The following is a 14,318-nucleotide window of genomic DNA, read 5'->3' as shown; positions in this document are numbered from 1 at the left end:
TTCAACATCAGTTCCAAGGATTTCATCGACTGGGGGCCGAAAGCACTCAGAGATTGTCTTTTGATACTCAGACACCATTTGTATTCGTCAGACTGAGACTTACATTATAATTTAAGAGAGAGAGAGAGATAGAGAGAGAGAGAGAGAGAGAGAGAGAGATAGTTATATATATATATATAGTTAGTCTTAGGCAGCCTGCAATTGGAGAAAGATTTTGAAAATTTGCAAGATGGCCAGATTACTGAGACTGTATTGTAGTTTTCTCCTCATCCAAGCTATAGCATTTCTCCTTCAAAACAAAATATTCTAAGATCATAAGCTATATTCTGTCTGGTTGTCTTCGCTGGAATTTTTAACACCCATTTTATTCACAGTTCTCGGCTTCAGGGTTCAGTCGTAATCCTAGAGAACAGCTCTTGATTGTAGGCTTGTTGTCAATGCATTCAACAAATGTTTCACCCGTCTCTCCTGGCAGTAGGAAACGTCCATTTGGTGAAGGACACTGTGAGGACAGGAAAAGAGTTAATACTTTGACTATCAATAACACAAATGAGAAATTCAAGATAATATAACATGCTGAGTTGAATACCCTTGTGAAAGTCAGCACAACTGTACAGAACCCCAGGCATATGTGACATTATGGGTGCAGGAATCAATGGTGTTTCCTGGGCAAGAAGTTCAGGCGTTGTTACAGATAAAATTAATGAATTAAGTATAAGCTTCATCCCCCCTGCTCCCCATTTCTTTTACCAGATTACTCAGATGACAAAATGAATTAATGTAATAATAGAAAGGCATGGAGAAAAAAGAGGAAGTCTGCAGAGAATTACGATTTTCTTTCAAAGGTTAAATACGTACTTTGGCCATTTCAGTCACTTCAACATTGTAAAATTTTATATACTGAAATAATATAATATTGCAAAACTAAAGTACAGAAAATTAACAAACCATCATTGGCAGCCCTAAAAAGAGCTGGGAACGGTCGGCCAGTGTCAATCACTTGTTTCTTTTTCGTTGTAAGAAAGTGATGAAAACTACATACATACATACATACATACATACATACATTATCATTATAGACTGTTATGCCTTTCAGCGTTCAGTCTGCAAGCCTCTGAGAATTTATTAACGTCGCCACAATCCTCAATTTGCAACTAGTGTTGTGGCCTCATTTAGTTCTATACCTCTTATCTTTAAATCGTTAGAAACCGAGTCTAACCATCGTCGTCTTGGTCTCCCTCTACTTCTCTTACCCTCCATAACAGAGTCCATTATTCTCCTAGGTAACCTATCCTCCTCCATTCGTCTCACATGACCCCACCACCGAAGCCGGTTTATGCGTACAGCTTCATCCATCGAGTTCATTCCTAAATTAGCCTTTATCTCATCATTTCGAGTACCCTCCTGCCATTGTTCCCACCTGTTTGTACCAGCAATCATTCTTGCTACTTTCATGTCTGTTACTTCTAACTTATGAATAAGATATCCTGAGTCCACCCAGCTTTCGCTCCCATAAAGCAAAGTTGGTCTGAAAACAGACCGATGTAAAGATAGTTTCGTCTGGGAGCTGACTTCCTTCTTACAGAATACTGCTGATCGCAACTGCGAGCTCACTGCATTAGCTTTACTACACCTTGATTCAATCTCACTTACTATATTACCATCCTGGGAGAACACACAACCTAAATACTTGAAATTATCGACCTGTTCTAGCTTTGTATCACCAATCTGACATTCAATTCTGTTGAATTTCTTACCTACTGACATCAGTTTAGTCTTCGAGAGGCTAATTTTCATACCATACTCATTGCACCTATTTTCAAGTTCCAAGATATTAGACTGCAGGCTTTCGGCACAGTCTGCCATTAAGACCAAGTCGTCAGCATAGGCCAAACTGCTTACTACATTTCCACCTAACTGAATCCCTCCCTGCCATTTTATACCTTTCAGCAGATGATCCATGTAAACTATGAACAGCAAAGGTGAAAGATTACAGCCTTGTCTAACTCCTGTAAGTACCCTGAACCAAGAACTCATTCTACCATCAATTCTCACTGAAGCCCAATTGTTAACATAAATGCCTTTGATTGATTTTAATAATCTACCTTTAATTCCATAGTCCCCCAGTATGGCAAACATCTTTTCCCTCGGTACCCTGTCATATGCTTTCTCTAGATCTACGAAACATAAACACAACTGCCTATTCCTCTCGTAGCATTTTTCAATTACCTGGCGCATACTGAAAATCTGATCCTGACAGCCTCTCTGTGGTCTGAAACCACACTGGTTTTCATCCAACTTCCTCTCAACGACTGATCGCACCCTCCCTTCCAAGATGCCAGTGAATACTTTGCCTGGTATACTAATCAATGAGATACCTCGATAGTTGTTGCAATCCTTCCTGTTTCCTTGCTTGTAGATAGGTGCAATTACTGCTTTTGTCCAATAATTGTTTTACAATGCTGTCACTATCTATAATTAAGTATTTAAACCTCCAACTTGATTGTGTAAGCAATAATACAGTCACGCAGAACTCGAAAATAAAAATCAACACAAAGCATTGGAAACTGAAACAACGCCTTGGTCAGGTATAGAAAGCATGAGGCAAGTGTACTGGGAATGTATGCATGATTTCAGCGAGTGAAGCTGCCGATGTAAGAAATAAATTGAAAAGGGAGTCCATCTTTTCAATATAATATATCAAATAAATAATACTACATTAGTCTTGGGACTAGCTTCAACCACTTATTGGTCATGCCTCATGCTTTCTGAAACTAGTTTCAGCCACTAACAAAAATCAACACAAAGCATTGGAAACTGAAACAACACTTTAGTCAGGTTTAGAAAGCATGAGATATGGCCACTAAGTGGCTAAAACTAGTCTCAAGACTAATGTAGTATTATTTACTTGATATATTGTACTGAAAAGATGGACCTTCTTGTCAATTTATTTCTTATAATTGCACTTTAATAACGGAACAAAAATGAAATTTATAGCTTATAATGAAGCTGCCAAGTTGTTGGAAAAAGAACCAACGTCCTGGTACATGACAGACGGTTCCGGATGATGCTGAGAGTAACTGCTGTATATGGAGCGGAACAACAAATGATAAGGAAAGAAAAACGCACTATAATGTAACATTACGTTTAAGCAAATGAAATAAAATAATTTATTATTTTCTTTCGATTTTGTTTGGGCATTGACACACAACTTACACACCCTGAGAAAATGTCACTGGCAGGAATGATCTCCCAGAACTGGATAGTTTATCATAGAGACAGGATAGAATCAAAAGGAAGGAGAATATTCATAATGGTGACAGAAGAATTTGTAACCTAAGGAGGGAACGACACAGGAAGGACTATGATTGTAGTGGGTGATCTGAATTTACCAAATGTTAACTGGGAAGGTAATGTAAATGACAGAATACATGACCAACAAATCAGAAAGTAATTTCAATCAATAAATCACTACTGATCTGCATTTAGGGCACTGGCAGGAATGATCTCCCAGAACTGGATAGTTTATCATAGAGACAGGATAGAATCGAAAGGAAGGAGAGTATTCATAATGGTGACAGAAGAATTTGTAACCTAAGGAGGGAACGACACAGGAAGGACTATGATTGTAGTGGGTGATCTGAATTTACCAAATGTTAACTGGGAAGGTAATGTAAATGACAGAATACATGACCAACAAATCAGAAAGTAATTTCAATCAATAAATCACCACTGATCTGCATTTAGGGCAATTGCTCAGGTGGCATATTCCCTATCTGTTGTTTTACTAGCCTTTTCTTAAATGAAATCGGAAATTTGTTGAACATCTCCCTTGGTAAGTTATTCCAATCCGGAACTCAATTTCGAGGTTCGGTGTACGCCAGGTATGGAGCATTGATGGAGTAATCAATATAAAAATAGGATCAAATAAGTTTAAAGTGTGCACTATGGAACAGTTAAATGAACTAAAGTGATATGCGGGAGAAATGATCACAACATTTTGTTACTTTATATTGTAGTTTAATTTTAGAGTTAACCTTGTAGTATACCGTAATTTTTAACTTTAACTCTCTATTAGAACGTAATTAGTAATATAGCTTACTTTTGCTTGCCGTAGTGGTAGATTGGTGTTAGTAGCGGTAGACTGGGTTCAGTGCCTTATTTTTGTCGTGTTTATTTCCACTTACATTATTGACACATTGCCATTATCGTATTGATCGCTGTAAATTGTTATTTCCATTTCATTCCCATTATTGTCATATTCATCTCCAACATAACGGAGAACAACGTAATTTACAGTCCCCCTGATAACGAACTTGAGACAAACGAACAGGCTCCCCTCTTCCTTGCAAACATTCCTCAAAACCTTTCACTTACTCCACCCTCCCCCAATGTCGCTGGAACCAGCTGTGCAGGCAACATACACCTATTGTCATCTGAGCTTTCTTGCCATTCCCAGTCGACAAGGGACATCATTAACCACCAGCTTTCTCCGTACAGTAATGCTTTAAAAATTTGCCATATAAACGCTCAAAGCCTCCTTGCGGAGGAGCGAATGGACGAAATAAAAGCCCTATTTATGCCTCCCAGTTTCCACGCAATATTAATCTCTGAATCTTGGTTAAAACCACATCACGCAATAGAAAGACTGCAGCTGGCGGGTTATACATTTCTTAGATCCGACAGATTAAATAAGCCCTCCGGGGGTACCGCTGCGTATGTTATGACCAGCTTACGCCCTAAAATAATCTGTAGGTCTCCAGGTCCGTACGAGCGAAAACCTGAGTTCATGTTCCTGGAAATAACTGTGAGTGAAGTTAAATGTCTTCTGGGTGTAGTATATAAGCCACCGAAAGCGGGTTTTTTATGCGATCTAGAGACTCAAATACAAGATTTAGTCACTGATTACTCAAATATAATTATAATGGGCGACTTTAACATAAACCTTCTTGAACCTAACTCTCCTCAGACAACCCAACTTTTAACATCATTTAAAGCTTGCAATTTAACGTTTCTCCCTCTCAACGCTACACATCACACAGACACATCACACACCTTAATTGATCTCATTGCCACTAACCAACCTGAATTAGTTCTTCATCACGGTCAAATTAGTGTCCCGGGTATATCGCGACATGATGCTATATTTATGGCCTATTCTATTAAAAGTCCCAAGTTCAAATCGAAAATAATTTCATATAGAGATCTACGAAGAATTGATAAGATTAAACTTTTACAAGACGCAGTTGCAGTGCCATGGCATGACATATTTAAACTTAAAGACATAAATGACAAAGTAACTCTCTTCAATCAACATATGACTGAACTGTATGATAGACACGCCCCTGAAAAGAAGGCTCGAGTTACGGGGAAGCCAGCTCCCTGGCTCTCAGATGAGATTAGAGCACTAATGGCTGAACGCGATGCTACTTATAGACGAGTTAAGAAACATTGCACTCCTGACAATCTACTGAACTATAAGAGGCTGAGAAACGCTACGACCCAACAGATTAGAAATGCGAAACTACGACACGCCCACAGTTTAATTCAACCAAATGTTTCAACAGCTGTGTTGTGGAAATCCATAAAGAGCTTTGGAATTACCAAAGGACGAGACGATGACGAAATAAATATACCCTTGGAAAAACTGAACGATCATTTTTCATCTAACTGCACATTAAATGCAGCGCTGAAACAGGAAGTTCTAGACGGGAATTATGCAAAGACGCGAACAGATAGAGAAAACTTCTACTTCCGTCCAGCAACCCACTCACAAGTCAGGTTTGCTATAAATCGGATAACATCAACGGCAAAAGGAAATGACAGGATAGGAATAGAGATGATAAAAATTATTCTGGATGTGATATTACCTGCACTAATTAACATATTTAACTCTTCCCTTGTAGACAGCACATTTCCCGAAATATGGAAAGCGGGCATTATACGTCCTCTAAAAAAAGTAGCTTCCCCTTCTGAACCATCTGACTACAGAGCCATCTGCATACTTTCTGCTTTATCCAAAGCGCTAGAGTTCATCGCTCATAGACAAATAACAGACTACATGACGACTTACAACTTATTTGACCCACTACAATCTGGTTTTCGTCAAGCACACAGTACTACAACGGCACTACTGAAGGTCACAGAAGACATCCGAGAAGCTATGGACAACAAGGAAGTGACAGTTTTAATACTCTTAGATTTGAGCAAAGCTTTTGACTCTGTTGACATTGACATCTTGCTCTCGAAATTGTATTCCCTCCATTTCTCGGACAGCGCCCTCCTTTGGTTGCATTCCTACCTGCATGGCCGTCGGCAGTGTGTTACAGATAGAATAAAAAAATCAACTTGGCGGTCTGTGCAGTGTGGTGTGCCCCAAGGGTCAGTGTTAGGACCCCTTCTTTTTTCCATTTACATTAATGATGTCTCCCAAAACCTAACGCATTGCAAATACCATATTTATGCTGATGATGTACAAATGTACCTCCATACATCTCCAAATCTAATACTTTCCGCCATAGACAAAATCAATCAGGATCTAACATCATTTTCTTCTTGGTCTTTGAGATGTGGGCTTAGGTTAAACCCAGCTAAAACGCAAGCCATCATCCTTGGATACCCAAAACTACTCACGAAGGTAAATCGACCAGAGATTCCATCTATAAGGTTGTGTAATACTAACATACCATTCACGTCATCAGTAAAAGTCCTAGGCATTACTTTCGATGATGACATGTCATGGAAAACGCATATCACGAACATCACCCAGAAAATATTCTCTGCATTGCACATGCTGCGCGGGTATAAATACTTATTTCCTGAAAAACTAAAAAAAATGTTGGTAGAAAGTCTGGTTTTCCCTCATTTCGACTATTGTGACGCGATTTATAGAGACGCTCGAGGCAAGTTATTGAGCAGATTACAACGTGGTCAAAATGCTTGTGTGAGATACGTCTGTAACCTACGGTACTATGACCACGTAACTCCTTCATATAACCATCTATCTTGGCCCCGACTAGAGATCCGTCGCACTGTGCATTCCCTATGCCATCTCCATAAAATCCTTCATTCTTCACAACCATTTTACCTTACTTCATATTTCAAATACTTATCCTCTTATCACAGTCTTAACACCAGATCCACTAATAATTCCATCCTTGCTTTACCTACCCACAGAACTGCCATCTATGATAAATCATTCACAGTAATTGCCTGCCGTGAGTGGAACCTCCTTCCCGAAAATATCAGGGGGTTAAGCGCTATTCACACTTTCAAGGAAGCACTTTGGAGACATTTTATGCACCAGTAAGGATCATCTGTAAACTTGATGCTGCTACTTACAACCATTCTATTGTTATGGATGTCCTGGTAGAGAGTCTAAAATTTTTATCCGATTTGTCTTTAAAATCAAATGTTATGTACTGCCTTTTTTTTTTTTTTTTTTTTTTTACATGTAGGATATTAGTTTTAAGAATTTATCCCTTTTTATGTCTGATTTATTTAATCTTAATTTAATCTTAACTTAATCTTAATTTATTAATTTAATCTTAATTCATTTCATCTTAATGTAATCTCACCATTCTTGTATTATTATTAATTTAATTTGTATTAGACGTAGTTATTGTAATACAATGCAACATATGTATATTTCAGTTCCTGGTTAGATGGAAGAGAAGGCCTGAAGGCCTTAATCTTGCCAGGTAAAATAAAACATTACTAAACTAAACTAAACTAAACTAAACTCACCTTCCTACAAATGATTATTTGCCCCAATTTGTCCTTTTGAATTCCAAATTTTATCTTCATATTGTGATGTTTCCTACTTTTAAAGACACCACTCAAACTTATTTATCTACTAATGTCATTCCACGCCATCTCTCCACTGACAGCTCGGAAAATTTATAATGTCCAATAATGGACAATTTATATTGGTATTATAAATTTACACATTCAGGACAAAGATTTCGGGTTCCCTATAGGAATCAACATACCACTTAGTCAAGCAGCTCATCTCCTTTCTCCCAAATCTTCCCAGCCCAAACTCTGCAACATTTTTGTAACGCTACTCTTTTGTCAGAAATCACCCAGAACAAATCAAGCTGCTTTTCTTTCGATTTTTCCAGTTCTTGAATCAAGTAATCCTAGTGAGGGTTCCATACACTGGAACCATACTCTAGTTGGGATCTTACCAGAGACTTATATGCCCTCTCCTGACGGAACCAACAGAGGGAGAAGCTGATAAAGCCACATGAGCTCTATAGAGAAACTGAAGTGTTAGATGGTTTAAGTGATCATGAAGCTGCTTTTATCATAGTTAAAAATAATTGTGATAAAAAGGAAGGTTGTAACAGAAGGACTATTGATGGTTGATAAAAGAAATATGAGGGAGTTATAAAAAAGTAATTATGATTGGTGGAAAACGGTAAATAGGAATGTAAACAGCCTATGGAATGGGTTTAAGGCGGTTGTTAAGGAGTGTGAAAACAGTTCTGTACCTTTAAAGGTGGTAAAGAATGGTAAAGACCCACTATAGTATAAAAAAGAAATAGAGAGATTAAGGAGGAGGTGCAGGTTAGAAAGAAATGGTTGTAGAAGTACAGAGAGATTGAAGAAACGAAAATGATTTTAGCAAAAAAAAAAAAGTCAGCTAAGGATAACATGATGGCAAACATATAATTGACAATCGCATTAATTTTAGTGAAAAATGGAAGGGTTTGTATAGGTACTTTAAGGTAGAAACAGTTTTTTAGGAAGGATATTGTGCGAATCATTAATGAACAAGGGGAATGTATAATATGTGAAGATTTACAGGAAGTGAAAGTATTTAGTCAGCAATATATAAAGATTACTAGGCATAAGGACAATGTCCGGGTAGAGGAGGTGATTAATACCAATGAAGTAATGAAAATTATCTAGGTAATAAAGATATTTACAAAAAGATACAAACATTGAAATATTATCTTTAAGTTTTCAGTCTTTTGAAGCATGAAATATAACATTTATAACACTATAATAATTAATAGGAAATAATAACACTATAATATACCTGTAAAAGAATATATTAATTAAAAAATGACATGTTAAATTCTTCCAAAATTCATCCTCATGCATTCATTTTTTACTACACCAAAAGACAGATAGGTTATAATATTACTCTCTCTTTTTTCACCTTTAGCTGATTATAGTCAACCCCCTCTCTGCCTTCCCCTAGTTCCTCTACCAATAGATCTGTGTTAACAAGCTACAGCAAGCAAGACCACAAACTGAAATCAGTCCAGAAGACTTTTTAAGGAGGTGTTACTCCTGTACATGTTAAATTTTAATTTACAGTGAGAAGCAATGACTTCACGGTAAATGCATTACCTCATAAGAGTACTTTGAAGGTAAGATTGTATGAATGCTGCTAATGCTAAATTGACGAATTTGATGACCATTATCTCGGAAAGTACACAAGCTATATACATACACATACTGTAGTAAAATGTAAAATGTAACATGCTTAATAATGAATAAACGAGTCAACTTTTTTTTACGGAATTTATAACTTTTAAAATAAAATTTCAGAATAATGAGACAAAGTTAATCTCAGTGTTTTAACAGGAGAAGTATCATACATTTGAAACATAAATATGTGCAATATATAAAAAGTTAGTTACTCTAGCTTTATTAGTTTTTCAAAATATGGGTCTTGTATAGTGAAAAACATAATTCAGAGATATTAAGCTTTGAAGTCTTTAAATTGTAAATCACAGCATGAATTCACAGGTTCGTTACTCTAGTGATCTAGAAACCTCCTTATGAATAGTCTGGATCCTCTTCTTCATCAGTACCATCCATTAAGTTCCTTCTCCGCTTCTTCCTAGCTGCCTATGTCATTTATTGAGCAGCCAACTCTGCTTTCTGAACACGAACTATGTCCAGTTCTTGCATTCCTCTGACTGTGTTATGCCCCAAATTCCCTTCCCTTCCCCCCAACTTCCCCAAAACCTTCAGTCTACTAACGCTCCCATCATTGAAAGTAAGTTTGAGTTTTCTCATGCAAGCATTTCTGTAATAGGCCTTGCTTTGATGTCCCCACCACAGAGAGAGCAAGAGACACTTTCAAGAAGCACATTTGCAATGTTACTTAGATCTATAATCATATTATCTAAACTGTCATTTGCTTGCACACTAGGTGTTTCTACATTCATTTTTTGTTTTGAAGCACTAGGGGGCATGGCACCTTCACTTCCACAATTCTTATTTTGCTCATGTCCACCTTCGAGACTTGCATCTCCACTAACCTTACTCGCTGGATTAACTTTAGGGTATTTATTACTTCTAAATACTCCTTTTTGAACACGCCTTTTGGTTTTGCCATTTTACGCAAAAAATGTTAAGAATCGTGAAGATAGAGACAAATATTCAATCACGAAATCGTTATGCGTTATGATTAGGGCCCAGATTTTTAGGTTTTAATCTATTTTCTTCCTCGCTATTTAATTCACAAATTTCAATATATTTGTTTGTTTCACACTTCCTGGAGCAGAATATGTGAATTTCATAGCACCTAAAAAAACCTAAATGAGGGGTTGTCACCTAAAATAACCTAAATAGCTGTTTTACCTTCCTCAAATAAAGAATGTTGTTTCCCCATTGAAATGCATTGTAAAATTATTTCCACTGCGATTACAAGCAGCAGGACAGAGATAGTTCAGGTTACTACCTTAAATGCAGTACACCCCATGCTTCCTACTACACATGTGACATCTGGTGGCTCCTTGATGCACCTGATAGAAGGTCAGGAGGAACGTAAACTGTTTCGCCTCCAGTTGTCCACAGAAAGTACAGCCGGCAGAGTGTGTGGTGAATGGTTCCTGCAATATTTTCTAACCGTAATAGTTGTATAGTGAAACAATGCCTAAATCACACTTATTGAGAAAATGGATTGCTACAGATGGACACTTCAATATGGATGGTTAAGTAGTCTTCTGCCAGGCATGCTCTAAAGAAGTAAGTTTCCTGTAACTGACCTAAAACCTGCATTGCAATACCCTAGCTCGCTTACTGAAGAGTACTTAGAATTTAAATTCTTCATTTCAGGTTAAATGTGAGCAGAAATCCTATCTTGAGCAGCATAAATCTGCAGCTGCTCACATGGCTATTGTAGCGAGGAGAAGTAAGCAACAGTAAGCAAACGTTTATTTCTTCCACACTTGGCAGGCCTGAAGATAAGTTTAACTTTTGCCTATGTCAGACGTTGTTGTCTGCAAACGTCCCATGGAACGGGGTAAGTAACCTGACCATGAAAACATTCTTGGGAGACATCAGTGGCTGCAGTATATCTAATGAATCCACTTAAAGGAAGAACATCCTGTTTACCAGAACACATTACATGAAATAAGACAAGATATAGGCGATCACTATATTTGGTGTTCTGTCGATGAAACATCTGACAGTTGCAGTCGCTTCATTGCAAATGTGGTAGAAGGTAAGCTGTATCAAAATGAATCGGGTTAACCTCATCTAATTCTTTGTAAATAAATACAAGAAACTAACAACAGCACAATAGTCTGCACAGCGAGGGATGCCTTACGCATATTGTGGGCATCAAAGAATCAAGATAGTAAGTTTCTTTTGTTAGTGACAGACAGTGTTGCCTACATGTTGAAGACAGGGCAGGTTCTACAGTCCTTCTACCCAAGCATGCTACACATTACGTGCTTGGCCCACGGCCTGCACCAACTTGCGGAGGAGATTAGAAGCAACTTCAGTGACGTGTACAGCGTGGTTTCTTCAGTGAAGAAAGTTTTCCTAAAAGACCCAATACTTATACAGTTGTTCAGAGAGAAACTACCAGCAACACCTCTTCCACCTGAGCCGATACTTACTACTCGCTGGAAAACTTGGCTGTCTGCTGCTATTTACTATGCCGAGCACCTAGAAGGAATTAAAAATCTCATCAATGACTTGGATGAAACAGAAGCTTCCTGCATCGCCAAGGCCAAGAAATTGCTCGAGTGCCCGACCCTTATCGCTTCCCTAGCATATATTAAGACCTTTTTCTTTTATACCAGAAGCTATTCTCCAGTTGGAAAGTGCAACCTTGCCACTCAAAGATTCCATGGATATCATTGGCAACGTTTCCAGAAGAGAAATACCTGGGCCATTGGGAGTGGCACGTTCTTTAAAGCTGCAGAAGATTTTTCAGCGCAATCCTGGTTTTGAAGATATGAAAGTCATCAATTCAGTATTACAGAGAGAAAAGTATTCAGGAAATAAATTAAAATAAATTTTACAGAACTAAGAAAACAGAAAATTATTGCTGCCTGTATTTATTCTGGAGGCAAAACCTAAAATAACCTATTTTAAGAATACAAGAAACCTAAAGTGAAGGTTTATGCCACCTAAAAATCTGGGCCCTAGTTATGATATATGAATCATTAATGAAGAATCATTAATTAATTACAAGACAACCATGCCACAACTCCGCGCTGCATTGCTTACCCATATAGTCAACGTAATCAGCATGATACCAACCTTAAAATAAAAGAAACCATAGCTTTCTAGATTGCATGATTCTAAAGATATGCTCCATTACAGCCAAGCCTAGGAAACTTGCCAGGTGCAACAGTTTCTTTTAAACTGTACTGAATACCCTAAATATTGTGTGAGTCCTGTAATTATTATGCTAAAATGATCACAAAATGCTGAATATTTTTATTAGACAGAGAGTGAAAAAATGTCAAAATTCTATAAATTCGACATACAATCTTACCTTAACCAAATACATTTGACCGTCACCAGCAATTTATTCCATGAAACCTAAGTTGTTACTTTTCACTGATTATTGCCATTGCTACATAATAAAGAAATTAAACTTTAATTTGGTGATAATCATTTCACATCTGAATCTGAGTGACTAAATCTACTTACCGTAGGCTCACAAGACACATTCTTTGCTATCTCACAGTCAGAGGTGAGAACATTGAAGTAATGACCTTCATCACAACTGACAATTGTGGGAACAAAGTTTTCACACTTGACATAAGCAGCACAGTCTCCTTCAACAGGAAAGAATCCTTCAGATTTTGGGCACTGCAATTAAAATAAAGGTTGTATATAAATATTTGAAATATTAGGTATATATTATTGAGAAATAAATCTTTCATGATTTATAACTTTAATTTCTGTGTTTACATTTGATTTATATGATAAGAATCAGTTGGTACACTTTATTTGTATTTGTTTTAACTGATGATGATTCCAAGAGAATTGAAACTAGTCTTAATTTATTAAAGGTATAAATGATACATATTATATAAAGTGTTGAATGGTGGAACATCCCTCGACTGATTACTATCATATAAATAAACATTTTTCAGACAAGGAAAGGATGTTAAAGTGCACAGAACAGAAGAATGTAATGTGAGGCCTCTTCAAAAACAAAAACCTAACAACTTTGAAAATACTGTGCAAATGCAGTCTTACCCACTTCCAGTAAGTGGTGTTGTATAGTGTAAAGTAACTGACTAACCAAGCATTTGCAGCACATTTCTGAAACATTTAGTTTTTGCTCCACAACAACTGTTGTTAGCGAGTGTGTTGAGTATGTTTTGCACTTGACAAGAAGTCTTAATATTTCAAGCAACATATCAACATTTGCTTCTGCTTCAAACTGGAGAAAATATGTACAGAGGCATACCAAATGTTGCAAATGAAAATGCAGTAATCACAGTGGTGTAGCAAAAATTTGCCAAGACTTTGCATTTGTGTGGTAATATAAAAGTGTGTTTATATTTTGAACAGGTCTCATAGATAACATGTAATAGTCAACGTACGACAGAAGCACATCGTGAGTTCTCTGGGAAGTCACACATTTTGATCCTGTTGTTGAAATACAGTTTTGAAGGACATCGCTGGTGAACAGCTGTGCCATTAATGCACTGATAGTACTCCTCACACTTGCCAGGGATAGGGAAGAATCCATCCTTTTCTGGACACTGCAATAAAAACATTGAGAATGTAATAACAAACACATACATTTCTCAACATTCAGATAGCCTGAGATGTTGATTACTTACAATGAATTCACACCCAGAGTTGGCAGGTACATCACAAACGTGGAGCAGTTGATTAAAATGCAGGTCTATTGGGCAGGGTCTCACTTTCGCTACTCCGTCGACACATTCTACGTACTGGTTGCACCTGCCAGGTATTCCATCCATTTCACCTGATTTGACGCACTGAAAAACAAAATATATAAGGAATGTAAGGAATGATCTTCCATGGGGTAATAATATTAACGACGTTGTTAAAAAAGGTTACACATCTCTTCA

The 14,318-nt window shown here is 37.2% G+C and overlaps 1 protein-coding gene across 1 annotated transcript; it reads right to left on the bottom strand.

Annotated features, from left to right (window-relative positions):
- Positions 1-364: 364 nt before the first annotated feature.
- On the bottom strand, positions 365-13,884 carry LOC136880849 (uncharacterized). The gene is made up of 3 exons (XM_067153391.2): positions 13,821-13,884; positions 12,916-13,077; positions 365-502 (listed from the first exon to the last, which is right to left on the bottom strand). Exons 1-3 carry the CDS (start codon positions 13,857-13,859, stop codon positions 365-367), a joined length of 339 nt encoding a protein of 112 aa, XP_067009492.1. The 5' UTR covers positions 13,860-13,884.
- Between the last annotated feature and the right edge of the window lie 434 nt (positions 13,885-14,318).

The sequence above is a fragment of the Anabrus simplex genome, chromosome 9 (genome assembly GCF_040414725.1).
Source record: "Anabrus simplex isolate iqAnaSimp1 chromosome 9, ASM4041472v1, whole genome shotgun sequence".
Lineage (NCBI taxonomy): Eukaryota > Metazoa > Arthropoda > Insecta > Orthoptera > Tettigoniidae > Anabrus > Anabrus simplex.
This window is presented reverse-complemented; position numbering and strand designations above follow the sequence as displayed.

Excerpts from the sequence above, each read along its gene's own strand:
- LOC136880849 (XM_067153391.2), bottom strand. The coding sequence starts at position 13,859 with ATGTGTGACTTCCCAGAGAACTCACGATGTGCTTCTGTC. Across the intron at positions 13,078-13,820 it reads ACTCACGATGTGCTTCTGTC|TGCCCAAAATCTGAAGGATT; the intron begins GTACGTTGACTA and ends TTTTAATTGCAG. Across the intron at positions 503-12,915 it reads ATGTGTCTTGTGAGCCTACG|TGTCCTTCACCAAATGGACG; the intron begins GTAAGTAGATTT and ends CTGTCCTCACAG.